Source organism: Lycium barbarum, chromosome 9 (genome assembly GCF_019175385.1).
Source record: "Lycium barbarum isolate Lr01 chromosome 9, ASM1917538v2, whole genome shotgun sequence".
Lineage (NCBI taxonomy): Eukaryota > Viridiplantae > Streptophyta > Magnoliopsida > Solanales > Solanaceae > Lycium > Lycium barbarum.
This window is the reverse complement of record NC_083345.1, coordinates 118,923,407-118,937,170: the sequence shown is the minus strand read 5'-3', so window position 1 is coordinate 118,937,170 and position 13,764 is coordinate 118,923,407. Positions and strand designations below refer to the sequence as shown.

The 13,764-nt window shown below is 40.1% G+C and overlaps 1 protein-coding gene across 3 annotated transcripts; it reads left to right on the top strand.

Moving 5' to 3' along the window:
• The first annotated feature begins 7,642 nt into the window (after positions 1–7,642).
• LOC132609633 (uncharacterized) lies at positions 7,643–13,014 on the top strand. 3 transcript variants are annotated; one of them, XM_060323699.1, is made up of 9 exons: positions 7,646–8,081; positions 8,864–9,035; positions 9,624–9,701; positions 10,003–10,366; positions 10,462–10,574; positions 10,917–11,081; positions 11,223–11,362; positions 12,228–12,320; positions 12,656–13,014. In XM_060323699.1, exons 1-9 carry the CDS (start codon positions 8,032–8,034, stop codon positions 12,813–12,815), a joined length of 1,335 nt encoding a protein of 444 aa, XP_060179682.1. In that variant the 5' UTR covers positions 7,646–8,031; the 3' UTR covers positions 12,816–13,014. The 3 variants fall into 3 exon arrangements, with proteins under 3 accessions (XP_060179684.1, XP_060179682.1, XP_060179683.1); XM_060323700.1 differs by having other exon boundaries at positions 7,647–8,081; positions 8,803–9,035; XM_060323701.1 differs by lacking the exons at positions 12,228–12,320; positions 12,656–13,014 and adding an exon at positions 11,454–11,654 and having other exon boundaries at positions 7,643–8,081.
• The last annotated feature ends 750 nt before the right edge of the window (positions 13,015–13,764 follow it).

Here is a 13,764-nt window from a genome sequence, read left to right as displayed (position 1 = left end):
CTCAGAACAGTTTCCAGCTCAAAACTAAATGAAGACTGCTGGAAATAGCACAATTCCTTACAGTATTAAATCAAGTGTACATGGAAAAATATAAGGACACATAAACATAAGGTAAACCAGCTTCAAGACATAGCATAATACAATAGAGGAGATCAACAGGTATGGCATTTGCGGAGATCATGCAGAATCATTCATACAAAACCCTCAAACAGGCTGAGGTGTCTTATGCAGTCCAAGTAAAACCACAGGGGGGGATAATCTAATGCCCCGCTAGCCATAGCTAGACAAATATGACACAATTAAGCAACTGAACTAATCTATAACCAATCATTGTGGAGCAGGCACACCATACTTGATCTGCCATAAGCTAAATAGCATATGGCTAACCCCCAAACAAAACAAAATGAACCACTGCAGAACAATCAAAAGGAAAACATATGCACATAATTAGCAAACTACTAACTAATATGTAGAACTAACCAAATGAAGAATATAGAAGCAATATAGACCTAACTAGCATATGACTACCCAAATTGATATCTAATATGGGGCTGAACAAGTGCAGGACTATAAACAGGATTAATCTAAACTTAAACATGTATGATGCAACCTATACAGCTACAGACAGGAAACAAGATATGACTAGCCAAACAGATCATATAAGTAGTCTGAAACACTCGAGCAGTTATTAAATTTAACTAAGGGAAGGTGACTTACATACTAAGGGAAGAGAGCACCTAATTGATTTCATACAAACAACAGGGAGATAGCATCATACGTGAAAAAGAACCAGGCAAGTAAATTTCATTCAAGGCAGGGGAGTGTCAAAATCATAGTAGGGAAACAGCAACCTCAACCAAATTGAAACTTCTTTCTTTCAAATATAGAATCCAAAAGAAAAAGGGACAGAATTGGTTTTAAATATTTGTATTCCTTTAAAGACTATTTAGCCAATTTATATTAGATTGACCAGGTCTTATTTTGATTAGGTTTAACTTGATTAAGCTAACATGCACAACTATAAACAACGGAAAGATTATATGCGCTCAGACTGGTCATTAACCAGATTAACTAGGAATGAGACTCCAAATAAACCCATACAATTTACCAGATTGAATTTTCAGTATGCAAACCAACTATGTTCAAATAAGCCGAACATCTTGAACCTAATGAACAACAACATCCGACAATATATATAAATTAAGCTAAAATGTAATAATGACTCATCTACTACTACAGCTAAGCCGAACATCTAACTAAACCATACAAACACATAAACATACAAAATTAAAAGGAAAGGAATGGGATTTACCTTCTTCGGGTGCAGCGAAGTGAGGCCCCGAGTCTTCGAATTGCCTCGAAACACCACCAAGTTCTAAGTCGATATCCTTTCGGATTCGAAACAGCCAACAAAAAAATAAACCAAAAGCGTTTTTTTTTTCGAATCGATATTAGGTAATATTGTGATAGTTAAAAAAAATATACTTTGCGAGGGGTTTCTTGAACCGAAAATCTACTATTATTTGGGAATTCTCTGAATCAAAAGGATCTGTTCTTTTTGGGTTTCAACCCTCAAACCCCAAAAAAAGATAAAAATCCAAATCCCCCCCCTTTTAATGGCTGATGAAACCAATATTTATAGACTGATTTTCGGTTTGAGTTTGAGAGGAGCGTGGACAAAAAGGAGTGGAGCGCAGAGGCATGGGAAACAAAGGAAGGTGGAAGGGGCAGAAGCGGCAGAGGCAACGTGGGGGAGACGATGACGATGAAAGAGAGAAGTGGGGAACGACAAGGTGAAGTGGAGGACAGAGGTAATCGTGGAGGCGTGATGGAGGTAGTGGAGGTGTCAGAGGTATGTGTGTGAGGGTGAAGTGGGGCGGTGGAATCGAAGAGAAGGGGAGGCGGAGAAGACGATGGAGTGCGGCGGAGGAGGGAAAGAGGCGATGGGGAGAGAGAGAAGAAAGGAACGAAGAAGGAGGCGGGGTGAGAAAATGAGGGAAACCCTTCCCTTATTTTGTGCGAAACGGGTCAGACCCGGTCCATTTATGGACTGGGTCAATTTTTAGATCGGGTATTAAAAGAATAGACTAATAAATTGAAACACGGATTATTCTAAAAATTGAGATAAGAGATACGGGCTAGTCCAAAAATATTTAGGAGTTAATCGGACTTTGATTTGAGGTCCGGTAAGTCAAAATACGGACTGAGCGCATGAAATAGTTTGGCTTCTGAATTTGAATAAAAGACCCATTTTAATTAATGATATACCGAGGGTGACAAAAATATTGTTTAATACAAAATGTGTGATTATTAGGACTCGGGTAATAAAGTCATATGGTGTTATAATAGCAGTACAACAATATTTTTGAAAATCCACAGTGAAATAAATACTATTATTTAATTATGCAAAGGTAAATGCGATGCGTGTGCGTAAGCTGGTAAAATGCCGAAATGATAAAATTGTGAATTATAATAAATGCGGTAATAGTAATAATAATAATTGATAGAATAATGCAATGGCGGTATTGATAAGAGGCTAATAATTATAGTAACATAATATATATTTATTTTATTTTTCTCAAAAATATTAGAAGCACAAATAGGTATTTCGGAGGAGAGGCGGGACAAAATTGGGTGTCAACACTAATAAGACGCTCCTCGAATATTCGGAGACGACGGAACTATCGAAACATCGGACAAGACCCAAACGGGACTGATGAATCAATGACTACGAGTCACCTCGTCCCAAAACGGACCAGCAATAAACAGCATAAATAAGGACAAACAATCAAAACGAGGAAGCAGAAAGATGCACTTTTCATTTATACAACGAATGATTCTTTACATCAAATGAAGAACAAAGCGCTATGAAAACACAAATACCAAAGTACTGGCCCTATGCTACCCGGCACGACTAGAAGAGGATGAATGCTCGGACTCGGTCCGCTCGGAGTCGTCTGACTCGGACCCGAGGGCAAGGTTAGCCTCCTTCTCCATTCCTTTGGCTTCAAGTATCAGGGCCGGAAGATCCTCCAGGCCGTGCTCAGCTTGCTCGAGGGTAAGACGCCGAGACTTCCATTTCTCATATTCAGCGACAATAGCGGTATGAGCCTCGGCCGCCTCCACACTTTTCCAAGCTGCCTCCAAATCGGCCTCAGCCTTGGCCAGTTTGGTTTCCAAATGAGCTCGGTTCCTCTCAAGATCATCCCTCGTAAGATTGGCCACATCCAGCTCGGCCTTAAGGGTATCATTAGCGTTAATCACCTCCTCAAGTTCAGTTCTAAGGCCCTCGCATATCCGAGCCCGCTCCTCGGCTTTCTCTTCGAGTACCCTGCTGCGCTCGTTGAACAAAGCAGCCTCGGACTCAAGCTGCCGGTTCCTCTCGGTCAAGCCCGTAGCATCAGCCTTCATCGAGTCAAGTTCTCCCCGAAGTTGGGAAACCGTGGTCTCGAGTTCATCTAACCGCAAAGAAAATTGGGTTTTATCCCGGCTAAGGCCGATCTTCTCGGCCTTGAGGCTCTGATTGTAATCAGTCATGGCGGCCAGATCACTCTTCAATCGACGGTTTTCGTCCTTAACCGCATCAAGCTCGGGGCGAAGGTTGGCCAGCACGACCGCCCGGTTTAATTCTTCTTCTTTCTCCCGAAGAAGGTGTTGGTATTTCTCTGTCTCTCGGCCCTGAGCATCGAGTTGGCCCCGAAGATCGTCTACCTCATGTCGGGCACGGATGAAGGCCTCATTGACCAGCACCACACTCTGCAGATGAAGCAAACCAAAAGACTTAGGCAAGGAAAGGATGACATTCTCAAAATGAAATGTATGAGGGGGGCTAAGAGTCTTACCCGGTTGCCCGCGTGCATACCCTCGTTAATAAGGCATTCCCAAGTAACCCCGGTCATTTTGCGTCTGTCCGAATCTGATACAAGGGGACGCAAATAGCTCGCTACGCCCACCGGACGTGATAGGAAGCTGCAGTCCTCGGGGACGGTGACTACTGCTGATCGGGTTCTCCTTGGCTCCACGCTCGGGGCTGGGAAAATGTTCACCAAGCTATCCCTGGCACAGGATTCGGAGGCCCGATAGGCCGACCTCGTGGCTCGAGGGATAGGAAGGTGACCGAATCCCGCTGCTTCGCAGGACGCGGGGGGAGTTCTCGAGAACATATCATCAAAGTCATCCACCCGCGTAGCCGGGGTAGATGGACTTGGAGCAGCCTCGATAAATTCGGCAAAGGCCGAGGGCTCCACAGTTGTAGCGGGCTCGAGCTCGGGAGACGGACGCGCGCCTGTGGGGGCTTCGCTCTCCGGTACTGGTTCGGTCCTTTTTTCGGTTTCAACAGCAACCGCTTCCCCGGACCTCTTTCTTTGAAGGGGAGCATCTTCCGAAGAAGTTTCACCTGAAATGTCGACAAAGTCAATCGACCGAAGAGGAGCTGGTGAAAGCATTTCTTCCGCACCTGGATGTGGAGCAGGAACCAAGAGGCCTTCGCCAATGGAAGGAAGGGGCGGAACGGAGATCACCTCTTCCGGTATTGAAGCCACGGTGGGAACGGAACCGACTCTTCGAACAATGATGTCGGGCTCTGCCTCTTCCCTCGAAGGGCGGGCAACGCTCCTTGCCTTCTTTCCTTTCGGCGTCTGCCCCTTTTCGGAGGGCCGCTTCCTTTTTGCGGCCTCGGAGAGGACGCGGGAAGAGCCTGCTGTGTCAAATTCGGGCGTCGATGCTGATAGGGCGGTCCCCGATTCCGACCTGGGGGCTACCGAGCCCTTAGGCAAACCTGAAAAGACAAGATGTTAGCAGAAACCAGATGGCGAAACGAGTAAAAGAAGAATACAGTAGGATAAGAATAGAGGGCTACCGTGATTTTGGGCAATCTATCGGCCACGGGACAGGTGGCCCATGTCCGGTCTTCATAGGGATGCTGGGCGAGAAGCACTGTGACCCAGTCGTTCAAATCCCGGATGACCGGAGGAACGTACCCATTGGCTAGCAAAAGTAAAGAATTTGAAGGAATAATCAAAATTTGACAAAACAATACCAAAGCAATTATTCGGGGCTTGGGACTTACGCTTGTTATTCCATTTCTCCGGGAAAGGCATATGCTCGGCTGGAATTATGTCCTCGGTCTTCACCCGGACGAATCGCTCCAACCATCCCCGGTCTCTGTCTTCGTCCATTTTCGCAAAGAAAGGATTCCGGCTGCACTTGGCCAGTTTCATTACGCCACCCCGGAACAGCCTCGGGGAGTATAGGCGTATCAGGTGAGCTAGTGTGAACTCCTTCTCGACATTGTTGGCCAATGACCGGAGACACGCTACGACCCTCCAAACATTTGGGCCAATCTGGGCCAGCGTAACGCCGTAGATGCGGCACATGTCGAGAATGACCGGATCCACCGGAGGGTTTAGTCTGAGAGTGAAGGGGTATGTGTAAACGTACAAAAACCCTTCACGGTGGTCGGTAACGGATTCATCAGGTCCGGGAGCGAAGACCCGAACAGGACGAGTGTCCCACCCGCAATCGGCCCGGACTATGTCAAGCTTCTCCTCGGTGATGGATGAGGGATACCGCCTCACGTCGTATCCCCTGTCTGAAACGGAGGAAGGCTTTTCGACCTCAAGGTCTTTGTTGAAATTAAATTTGGCCGGTATGATATCCGATGCCGTAGGCTCGAATTTAACCGGGCACGCAGGCTCGACACCCGAGGACGATACCAATGGGGCATCATGGGAAGTTGATTCGGACATCCTGAAAATGTGAAAGAAAGAAGGCCGAAGAGAGGAATTTAAGAAGAACGAAGGAACTGATGGTTCGATAAAAGGCAAAATTGAAACAGCAACGCTCGAACAAAGGATACTCGACAGCAGCGGTGACGAGGTTGACTCTTGTGCACACGATATGAAGCAACAGATCAATAGGGAGACCAGATTTGAAGTTGGTTGTGTGTTGAGCAAGAAGAAAAAAGAACACAGAATTGAAGTAGGGTTGAAGAGGAGGCAAAAACGTGAAAATGGCAAAGTAAAGGGGTAGAAGGCCTTATATAGGCGTGTTAGGGGAGGAACGGCTCCCGAGGACGGCCAATCAGATGGCGCCACGTGCCCCATCATTAATTTGAAGCGACTCGAAACGACGTGAAAAAGGCGGTTGACAGAAGCGGACCATCAGGGTTGAGACACGTGGTAGATAAAGGGCATGCGTTACGCGCTCGTTCCCGCCGAAATATGAAGGTGAGGTCGGGATGAGAGAGCCACCGATTTAGGAACTTATCCACTCCCCGTTACTCCGATAGATCGGGGATCCGGGGAGTGTGGGGGCTATCTGTATACGGTGAAAATCGGATATGAGCCAGAACGGTGGTAAGGTAAATCGGTGATAGAAAAGGAGCGAGAACATACCGGATGCTATCCGGTCCTACCCGGGGAAGGCGTCTGTACCAGAGCTAAACGAGTCTGTCTTCTCCGTTATCGAAACGGCCAAGTCTGCTGATCCGAGCGTCTGTGGCCGTTGCCCCGAATAGCCGTTGGACCGAGTGGCCGTTGGTCCGCATAAACGTCGCATCCGGACCCCGCACCAGTGGCGTGCTGTCATAGTCAACTACCTACCATGCGTGTGTCAGACGGCGCCGTCAGTCTAATCCCACCAAATCCGTGCAGGGCTGTCCTTGTCATGATTATTTTATTAGTCTTCATTTGTGTGAGATCCAGAGGGTGGCACTATAAATAGGGCATGTCCTCCTCCCTTAAAGGGGTTGGTTCCTACATTTCTCCAAGAACACTTGTAATAGAATAGCCCATATATACAATCTTTCCTTCAATTTCTGATCCGGCCACGACCGTTTTGTTCACGTTTTTAGCGTATTTAATCCATCAAGCATTCTACGCTGTTCATAAGCACTTGTGTTCGTAAACAAACCGCCATTACTAGCCATTTCATTAAAGAACTCTTGCATATATATTTTCTCTATCTCATATATATATTAAGATTCAACCACATATCCTATACCCGCTTACAAATTCAATTGATTATCCGATTTCGGGGTAAACAATACGGAGTAAGCTATTATCTTAACTTTGAAGTCTTCCTATTCTTAGCAATAATTAAATAATTATATGTTCAAATTTAGAGAAATTATTTCCTTATCAAAACACTTGGCTATAGTTGCGCGATATGCTATTAGTGTCTCAGTGTTCCAAATAAAAAGTATAATCATTCAAATATGTATAGTAATGCCCTTGAAAATCTCTTTCTATTTTTTTTGGAAAAAAAAAACAGAAATGGATTAAAAATACGTTTAAATTATTTAAAAATAGAATTAAAATGTTGGTTTTGGTCCAAAATACCTCTAAATTATTAGAATTAGGACAAAAATGTCCTTGTTATTAGTAAACTGACCCAATTATACTCCTATTGCGTTAACAAATCTCAGTTCTGATGTATCATTTTTTATTCTATTTCCTATAGTTTGAGCACATTTTTAAACAAAAATTAAAAGATGGATATTTTTATTCTATTTTTAATAATTCAGGGACATTTTAGTCATTTTCTATTTTCTTTAAATAAAATATTTGGGTTATCCTCTTGTATTCTGGCTTTTCATACCATCACATCATCACTATAAATAAGAAGAAGAAGAAGAAAAGAAAACCATTGAATTTTATTACATAGAACTTATAAATACACTAATCTTGTGATATAGTTTTATATGAAAAAAGAGAAGATTTTAATTTTTTAAGGATTATAAAAATGTCCTCCAATACCATGAGTCTTGGAATTTCCAGTAATAGTAGTGTCATCAGCTTCCACTTTTGTTCTTGTACTTGTCATAACAATTTTAGTTTCTTCTATTCATTTTTGTCAGCTTTTTTGTCTTTTGGGTGTACAATTTCATTACCCAAAATGGACTCTAATAAAAACAACTCCTATTTTGTTTCTTGTTCTTGAAGAAAAAGACAAGTGAATTGATCAACTTTTTTTCAGCTCTTTTAGTTTTATTGGACTCTTTAAAATATTCCATTCAGTTACTACAGAGAAATGGTGAAAGCATCTTCAGTAGCAATGGTTTCTTTAGACATTTGCAGCAGGTAATTTCTTTTTTCCTTTTTTTTTTTTTTTTTGCTTTTTAATTCAAGAATTGCATTTGGGTTTTGTTGGATTATAGTTCTTGTTTTAATTTATCAGGAAAAAATGTGATCTTTCTTTTAATTTATCAGGAAAAATGTGATATTTTTCTTTAGAAAGGTGTTTGATGAATTGGTTCTTGTTTTGATTTATCAGGAAAAAATGTGACCTTTATTATTATTATTTTTATTTTTTGCTATTCTTTAGAAGGGTATTTGTTGAATTTTGTTTCTTGTTTTGATTGATCAGGAAAAATGCTAGCTTTCTTTAAAAGTATGATTGTTGAATTTTGGTTCTTGTTTTGATTTATCAGGGAAAAATGCTACTACCTTTTTTTTTTTTTTTTTTTTTTTTTTGGTTTCTTTAGTTTGTTGAATTTTGGTTCTTGTTTTGATTGACCAGGAAAAATGCTAGCTCTATTTCTTCACTTTTTGTGTTTTTTTAGAAGGGAGTTTGTTGAATTTTGGTTCTTGGTTTGATTTATCAGGAAAAATGCTAGCTTTATTTATTTACTTTTTGTGTTATTTTAGAAGGGTGTTTGTTGAATTTTGGTTCTTGTTTTGATTTATCAGGAAAAAGCTAGCTTTATTTCTTTTCTTTTTGGTTTCTTTAGAAGGGCGTTTGATGGGTTGCAGTTTTTTTTTTTTTTTTTTTCTTTTTTTTTTTCATTGTAATTTTTATTAGAGAAGCAATTGTGCTAGTACTAGGCAAAATTCCCAAACCCTTTATTCTGTGCGATCATCAGGTATGATTTTGATGGTCGTGTTGGATGTTGGATTGGGAATGAGAAAGGAAAATGGAACAAATTGGCTACAAGGACAAAGGCACCCAACTTGGGAATGAGCATTTCACCTATGGCTTCCTATTCTGCTCTAACAGAAACCCGATGTTCATCTCTTGCAAAGTTTTATGAGGAGGTTTGAGACTATATTTTTTGTGATATACTGCTTTATAGATCAATTCTTGCTGTTAAAATGGTTGATTTGATACTTGTTTAAAATGGCTCCTTTTGTTCTATTTCATGTGACACTCTTTCCGTTTTAGTCTGACAAAAAATGAATGACACATTTCTATATTTGGAAACCTTTAGCCTTAAACTTCTCATTTACTTTTAATGGTATGCTTTATTGCTACTCCCTCCATCGTATTTTAACTGTCACTTAAGAAAACGAAACATACAAGTTATAGTTTACTAAGTTACCCTTATTTAATGGTCAAACTCTAGTCTTGAATTCCTAAAGTGGCAATTATTTCTTTTAAGTTAAAACGGCGGTTAAAATGGGATGGAGTGAGTATATAAATGTCATCACATGTGTAATAGTACAAGTTATAAGATCTTTCTATCTTAAAAAATTTCTTATCTTAAACTTTGTAGTTTGTACCCTGTCAAACACCACCATATAAAATGAAATGGAGGGAACATATAAATGGGCCTATTGTTATTTGTTTGTTGGGGTATCTCGGTCTAGATTTAGAGCATTGATTGAGGTTTTGTGCTTTGGCAGGTTCTAAAAGATGCTAGGGAAAAGTTTACACAGGAGATTTCATTTCAGTCCAAGGACAAAGATATTTCCCTGGCAAAGGTAGATTATTTGTCTTGCTAAGCTCTTTTCGCTCAATGCAGTTATCTGTTAATTCGAGCATAGCCACCTTTCTTGGTTTCAAGCGGCAGAAATGAAGTGGCAGTTCGTTTTTGGAATGTTCTAGTCATAAATAGTTCCCAACGTTGTCGTTTTTAGATACGTGCAAATAAGTAAAAAATTGTTAGCGTATGAATGGAGACAATCAGGCATAAGAAACCATAAATTGCTTCTTTCATTTGCTTTTACGTGTAGTTAATGCATTATTCATTTGGTTGTTTGTCACTTCTATTATCCGGATTAGACTTTGCTCTGTGTTGCTTCTGAAGACGAGGCATTTATGGCTTTCAACCGGGAAATGGATGCTTATTCGCTCCAAAATGAAAGGAGATCGACTTCATTGCCGTCTGATAACCTAGACTGGAAACACGTGGAATCCATGCTTCTGGGTGGAAAGAATATGAGTGAGTGGATGGCTGAATTGGATTCCATCGCAAGGGAAGTTGAGGCGGAGCTAGTTCCGAGAGATATAGGTTGCCATTTTGTTGAAGTTTTGGATGCAGTGAATGTTGTTCTTTTTAAGTCGAGGGGTTTCAAAAGGTCGTCCGTGATTGTGGATTCGAAGTGTTCGTACCTGCATTCAGTATTAAGCTCTGGATATTGTAGTGGTATATATTAAAATTTGTCTCACCAATATCATCATTATTTTTCAATTGCTTGATTTCATTGATGCAATCTGACATGATGTTTAACTTATGTGCAGCAATTTTGCTTAGTGTCATTTACATTGAAGTTTGTCGAAGACTTAATCTGACCATTGTGGGATCTCGGATCGGGGAAGAATTTTTGATATGGCCCCAAACTGGAAACCCTGAGGTATTTTGGTCTGAACAAATGGATGTTGTTGATCTTTTTTTAGGGATAATTACATTTTTGGACCGCTCAGAAAAATAATAGCCAACAAATGTATAGGTTTTGTATGCTATATAAATAGACATATAATATACATATTGTATAAATAAGCAGTGTATATGTTTTGTATATTTTGGCTACCGCCGACGGGCAAAAAATGAAAAAAGCCCTTCTTTTTTGCTGGCCTGCCCATCTGCTACTTTTTTTTACTTCTGGTAGTATATCCCTTCAGAATTCATTAGCAATAGTACATTGATGACCTCTAGTCTAATTGAGTTGATATTCTACATTTTGCAACTGTTATAGGAGCTGTTCAAGGTTACTTCTGGTCACAGCTTGTTTGGTATTGTTAATGGCAAGTGTGTCAATGACCCTAGATCGAAGGCATCGGACATTGATAGCAATTCACTGTCAGGGCTTGAGATTGCAACAAACCGAGATATTATTGGAATTGCTTTGGCTAATCTCATGGTGAGTTTTATTCTTCTAAAAGATAGAGTCTATTGGACTTTTTAAGCGCATATTTACACATCTCATGGTGTTTTATGAGTATTAATGTAGTCATAGATAAAGTCATAGATAACTTTGGTACTAACAAAATTCTTTTTGCAGAGGATTCACTGGAAACGTGCGTCAAGAGCAAATCATGGTTTGATGCTGACTTCTCCGCTTAGGTCTGTGGATAACTCTGATGAGAAGTATAAGAAGACCGATGCTTCAAGTGTACCTTTACTGCGGCCTCAAGATTTGAGGTAAAAAGATCATATGCTCTATTTCATCTTTGTTACTACCGCTGGTTCTCTTTCCTGATTAAGCAAGGCCCACTTTGTGTTGTCCGTACAGGTTCAAGATGCTAAATTTGCAGCCTTGGCATGAGAAAGGGAGAACTGTGAATAATTTTTGGCCACATTATTATTCTTATTGCTTCTAACTAACAACCACTTGATCTACTATGCTGCAATATTGCATGGGTTTTAATTCCTCCATCTGGTTTTTTAGTTAGTCGAGCATAATTAGGTTCCCGGAACCTTCTCATTTATAGCACCATTTTGTTTGACATGGTCCCTTCCACATCTAAACTTGCCAAAGTTGGCTATCAATCGAATGAGGAATTACCTCGATTTGGCGTCTGATCATCATCTCTAGTGTATTAATTTTTATCCAAAGTGCAGAAACAAGCTAGAGAACAGTGCTAATACAGTCAGACCTCTCTATAACAGTCATCATCTTTAATGACATTTCACTATTACAACCATGTTTTATGTGGAACTGATCTTTCATGTCATGTTATATTATATGTTTTCTGTGACGGCATTTCACTATAGCAACTAAAAAGTATCGGAACAAAAGATGTTGTTATAGTGAGGTTTGACTGTAGATTCATTTACTATCTAAACTGTTCTCAGGTGGCTGTCTTATATAGCCTATATAAGACCCCGTATTTATTTATCTATATACAAAGGTCATGCGTTCGTTTTATTAGTTCACTCAGGTAAATCGTCTTTTGTCCCAATTGTCATGGCAGAAGTTCTGACCTTAGCTATTGGGTGTTAGTTTGTGTGAAATATCATTCTCACTTGTAATGACAATATGTCTGGGATGGTAACAACTTTCTAGGCTGGCTATTATGGCTTCGCAAAGATTGCTGATTCTGCAGCCGCACAATTGGGCTCTGAGGAGAGACCACGGCATGATGTTATACTATAGCAGGTAAATAATGACACTCAATTGAATAATACTCCCTCTGTCCCAATTTACGTGACACTCTTTCCTTTTTAGTCAGTTCCAAAAAGAATGACACTTTTTATTTTAGTATTTCAACTTTAAACTTCCCATTTTACCCTTAGTGAGATGATTTATCGCCGCACAAATATCTATGGTTTGTTTTAGACAACAAAGTTTAATAGTCTTCTTTTCATTCTTAAACTCGGTATCCAGTCAAATACTTTCACATAAATTGGGCAGAGGATGTCATACTGTTTCTGTTCTTTCTTCATTTTGTGAAAATTTTCAAACTATTAATGAATTTGACAAAAACAACTCAGGGAGTACGAGAAGGCGGTCCAGGAGCTAAGCATTTGCATGGCCTTTGCACCAGAAGAAGAGGCTGATGTTCTAGAGGCGTTTGTTGAGAAGTTACACTTGTTGCGGGTCGAGTCATCATGGAAGAATCTGGGACGTAAAGGTCGGTTAACAGTTACTTGACTTGTTTGTACAAAAGCTCTTTCTGGCTAGTTGAGCCATAATAGTCAATCGAGCTTGTATTCGAATACAACCTGTAGAATTTTCGCTGTAACTTCCTTTTTTGACTTCTGTAAATATTTTCCTTGCGTTAAAAAAGCTTCATTTTCTGAGTTTCCATAACAGGAATGAATGATATTAACTTTGAAGGGAAAGTTCCTTTTATAGCCTACTGGCAGTCATCTAACTGTTGATCGGCGAGTTCAGCAGAACCTAGTTCTTCTGAGGCCGAACCCTATATGTTTGAGCAAAAAATAAGTACAAGTGGAGTTAGATATACATTTTAGAACCCACTATCACGACGCAATATAGTCTAATTCTTGATCTGTCTCTGCCTATGGTGGTCATTTCTCATGCCAAAAAAGGAAGATTGATTGTTGTATCTTTAAGCTGAGTAAAGTGGTTTTTAGGTACTGCTTAAACTATGACTCTGGTCATGATCAGTGGCAAAACCTGAATTTTCACTTTACGAATTTAAAATCCTCTAAGAGAATTCAACATTTATCATATATGCTCAACATTTATCATATATGCGTTAATACGTGAAATACAATTGTGACATGTTAATAAGTTTTCATCGAAGGGGATTCGTTGCGCTCTCCTAGCTCTACCCCTATTTATAATGAGAGGATATATATCGTTATCTTTTGAGTTATTTAACGAGCTTATGGCTGATTTTGAAGATTATAAATAGAAAATGTAGACCATAATTTGCTGCTTAAGTAAGCATATAAGCTAATAATAGCTTGCTTATCTAAGCTATAAGTTGATGCGTGTTTTCTTAGAGCCTGTTTGGATGGGCTTATGCCTATAAGCTGTTTGCAGCTAAAAAACATAAGTTGGGTAGTCTAACTTATTTTTTTTTGGCTTATAAGCTGTATAAGCTGCCTTAGATAAGCTAAGTCAAATGGGC

Excerpts from the sequence above, each read along its gene's own strand:
- LOC132609633 (XM_060323699.1), top strand. The coding sequence starts at position 8,032 with ATGGTGAAAGCATCTTCAGTAGCAATGGTTTCTTTAGACATTTGCAGC. Across the intron at positions 9,702-10,002 it reads AAGATATTTCCCTGGCAAAG|ACTTTGCTCTGTGTTGCTTC; the intron begins GTAGATTATTTG and ends TATCCGGATTAG. Across the intron at positions 11,363-12,227 it reads CTGCGGCCTCAAGATTTGAG|GCTGGCTATTATGGCTTCGC; the intron begins GTAAAAAGATCA and ends ACAACTTTCTAG.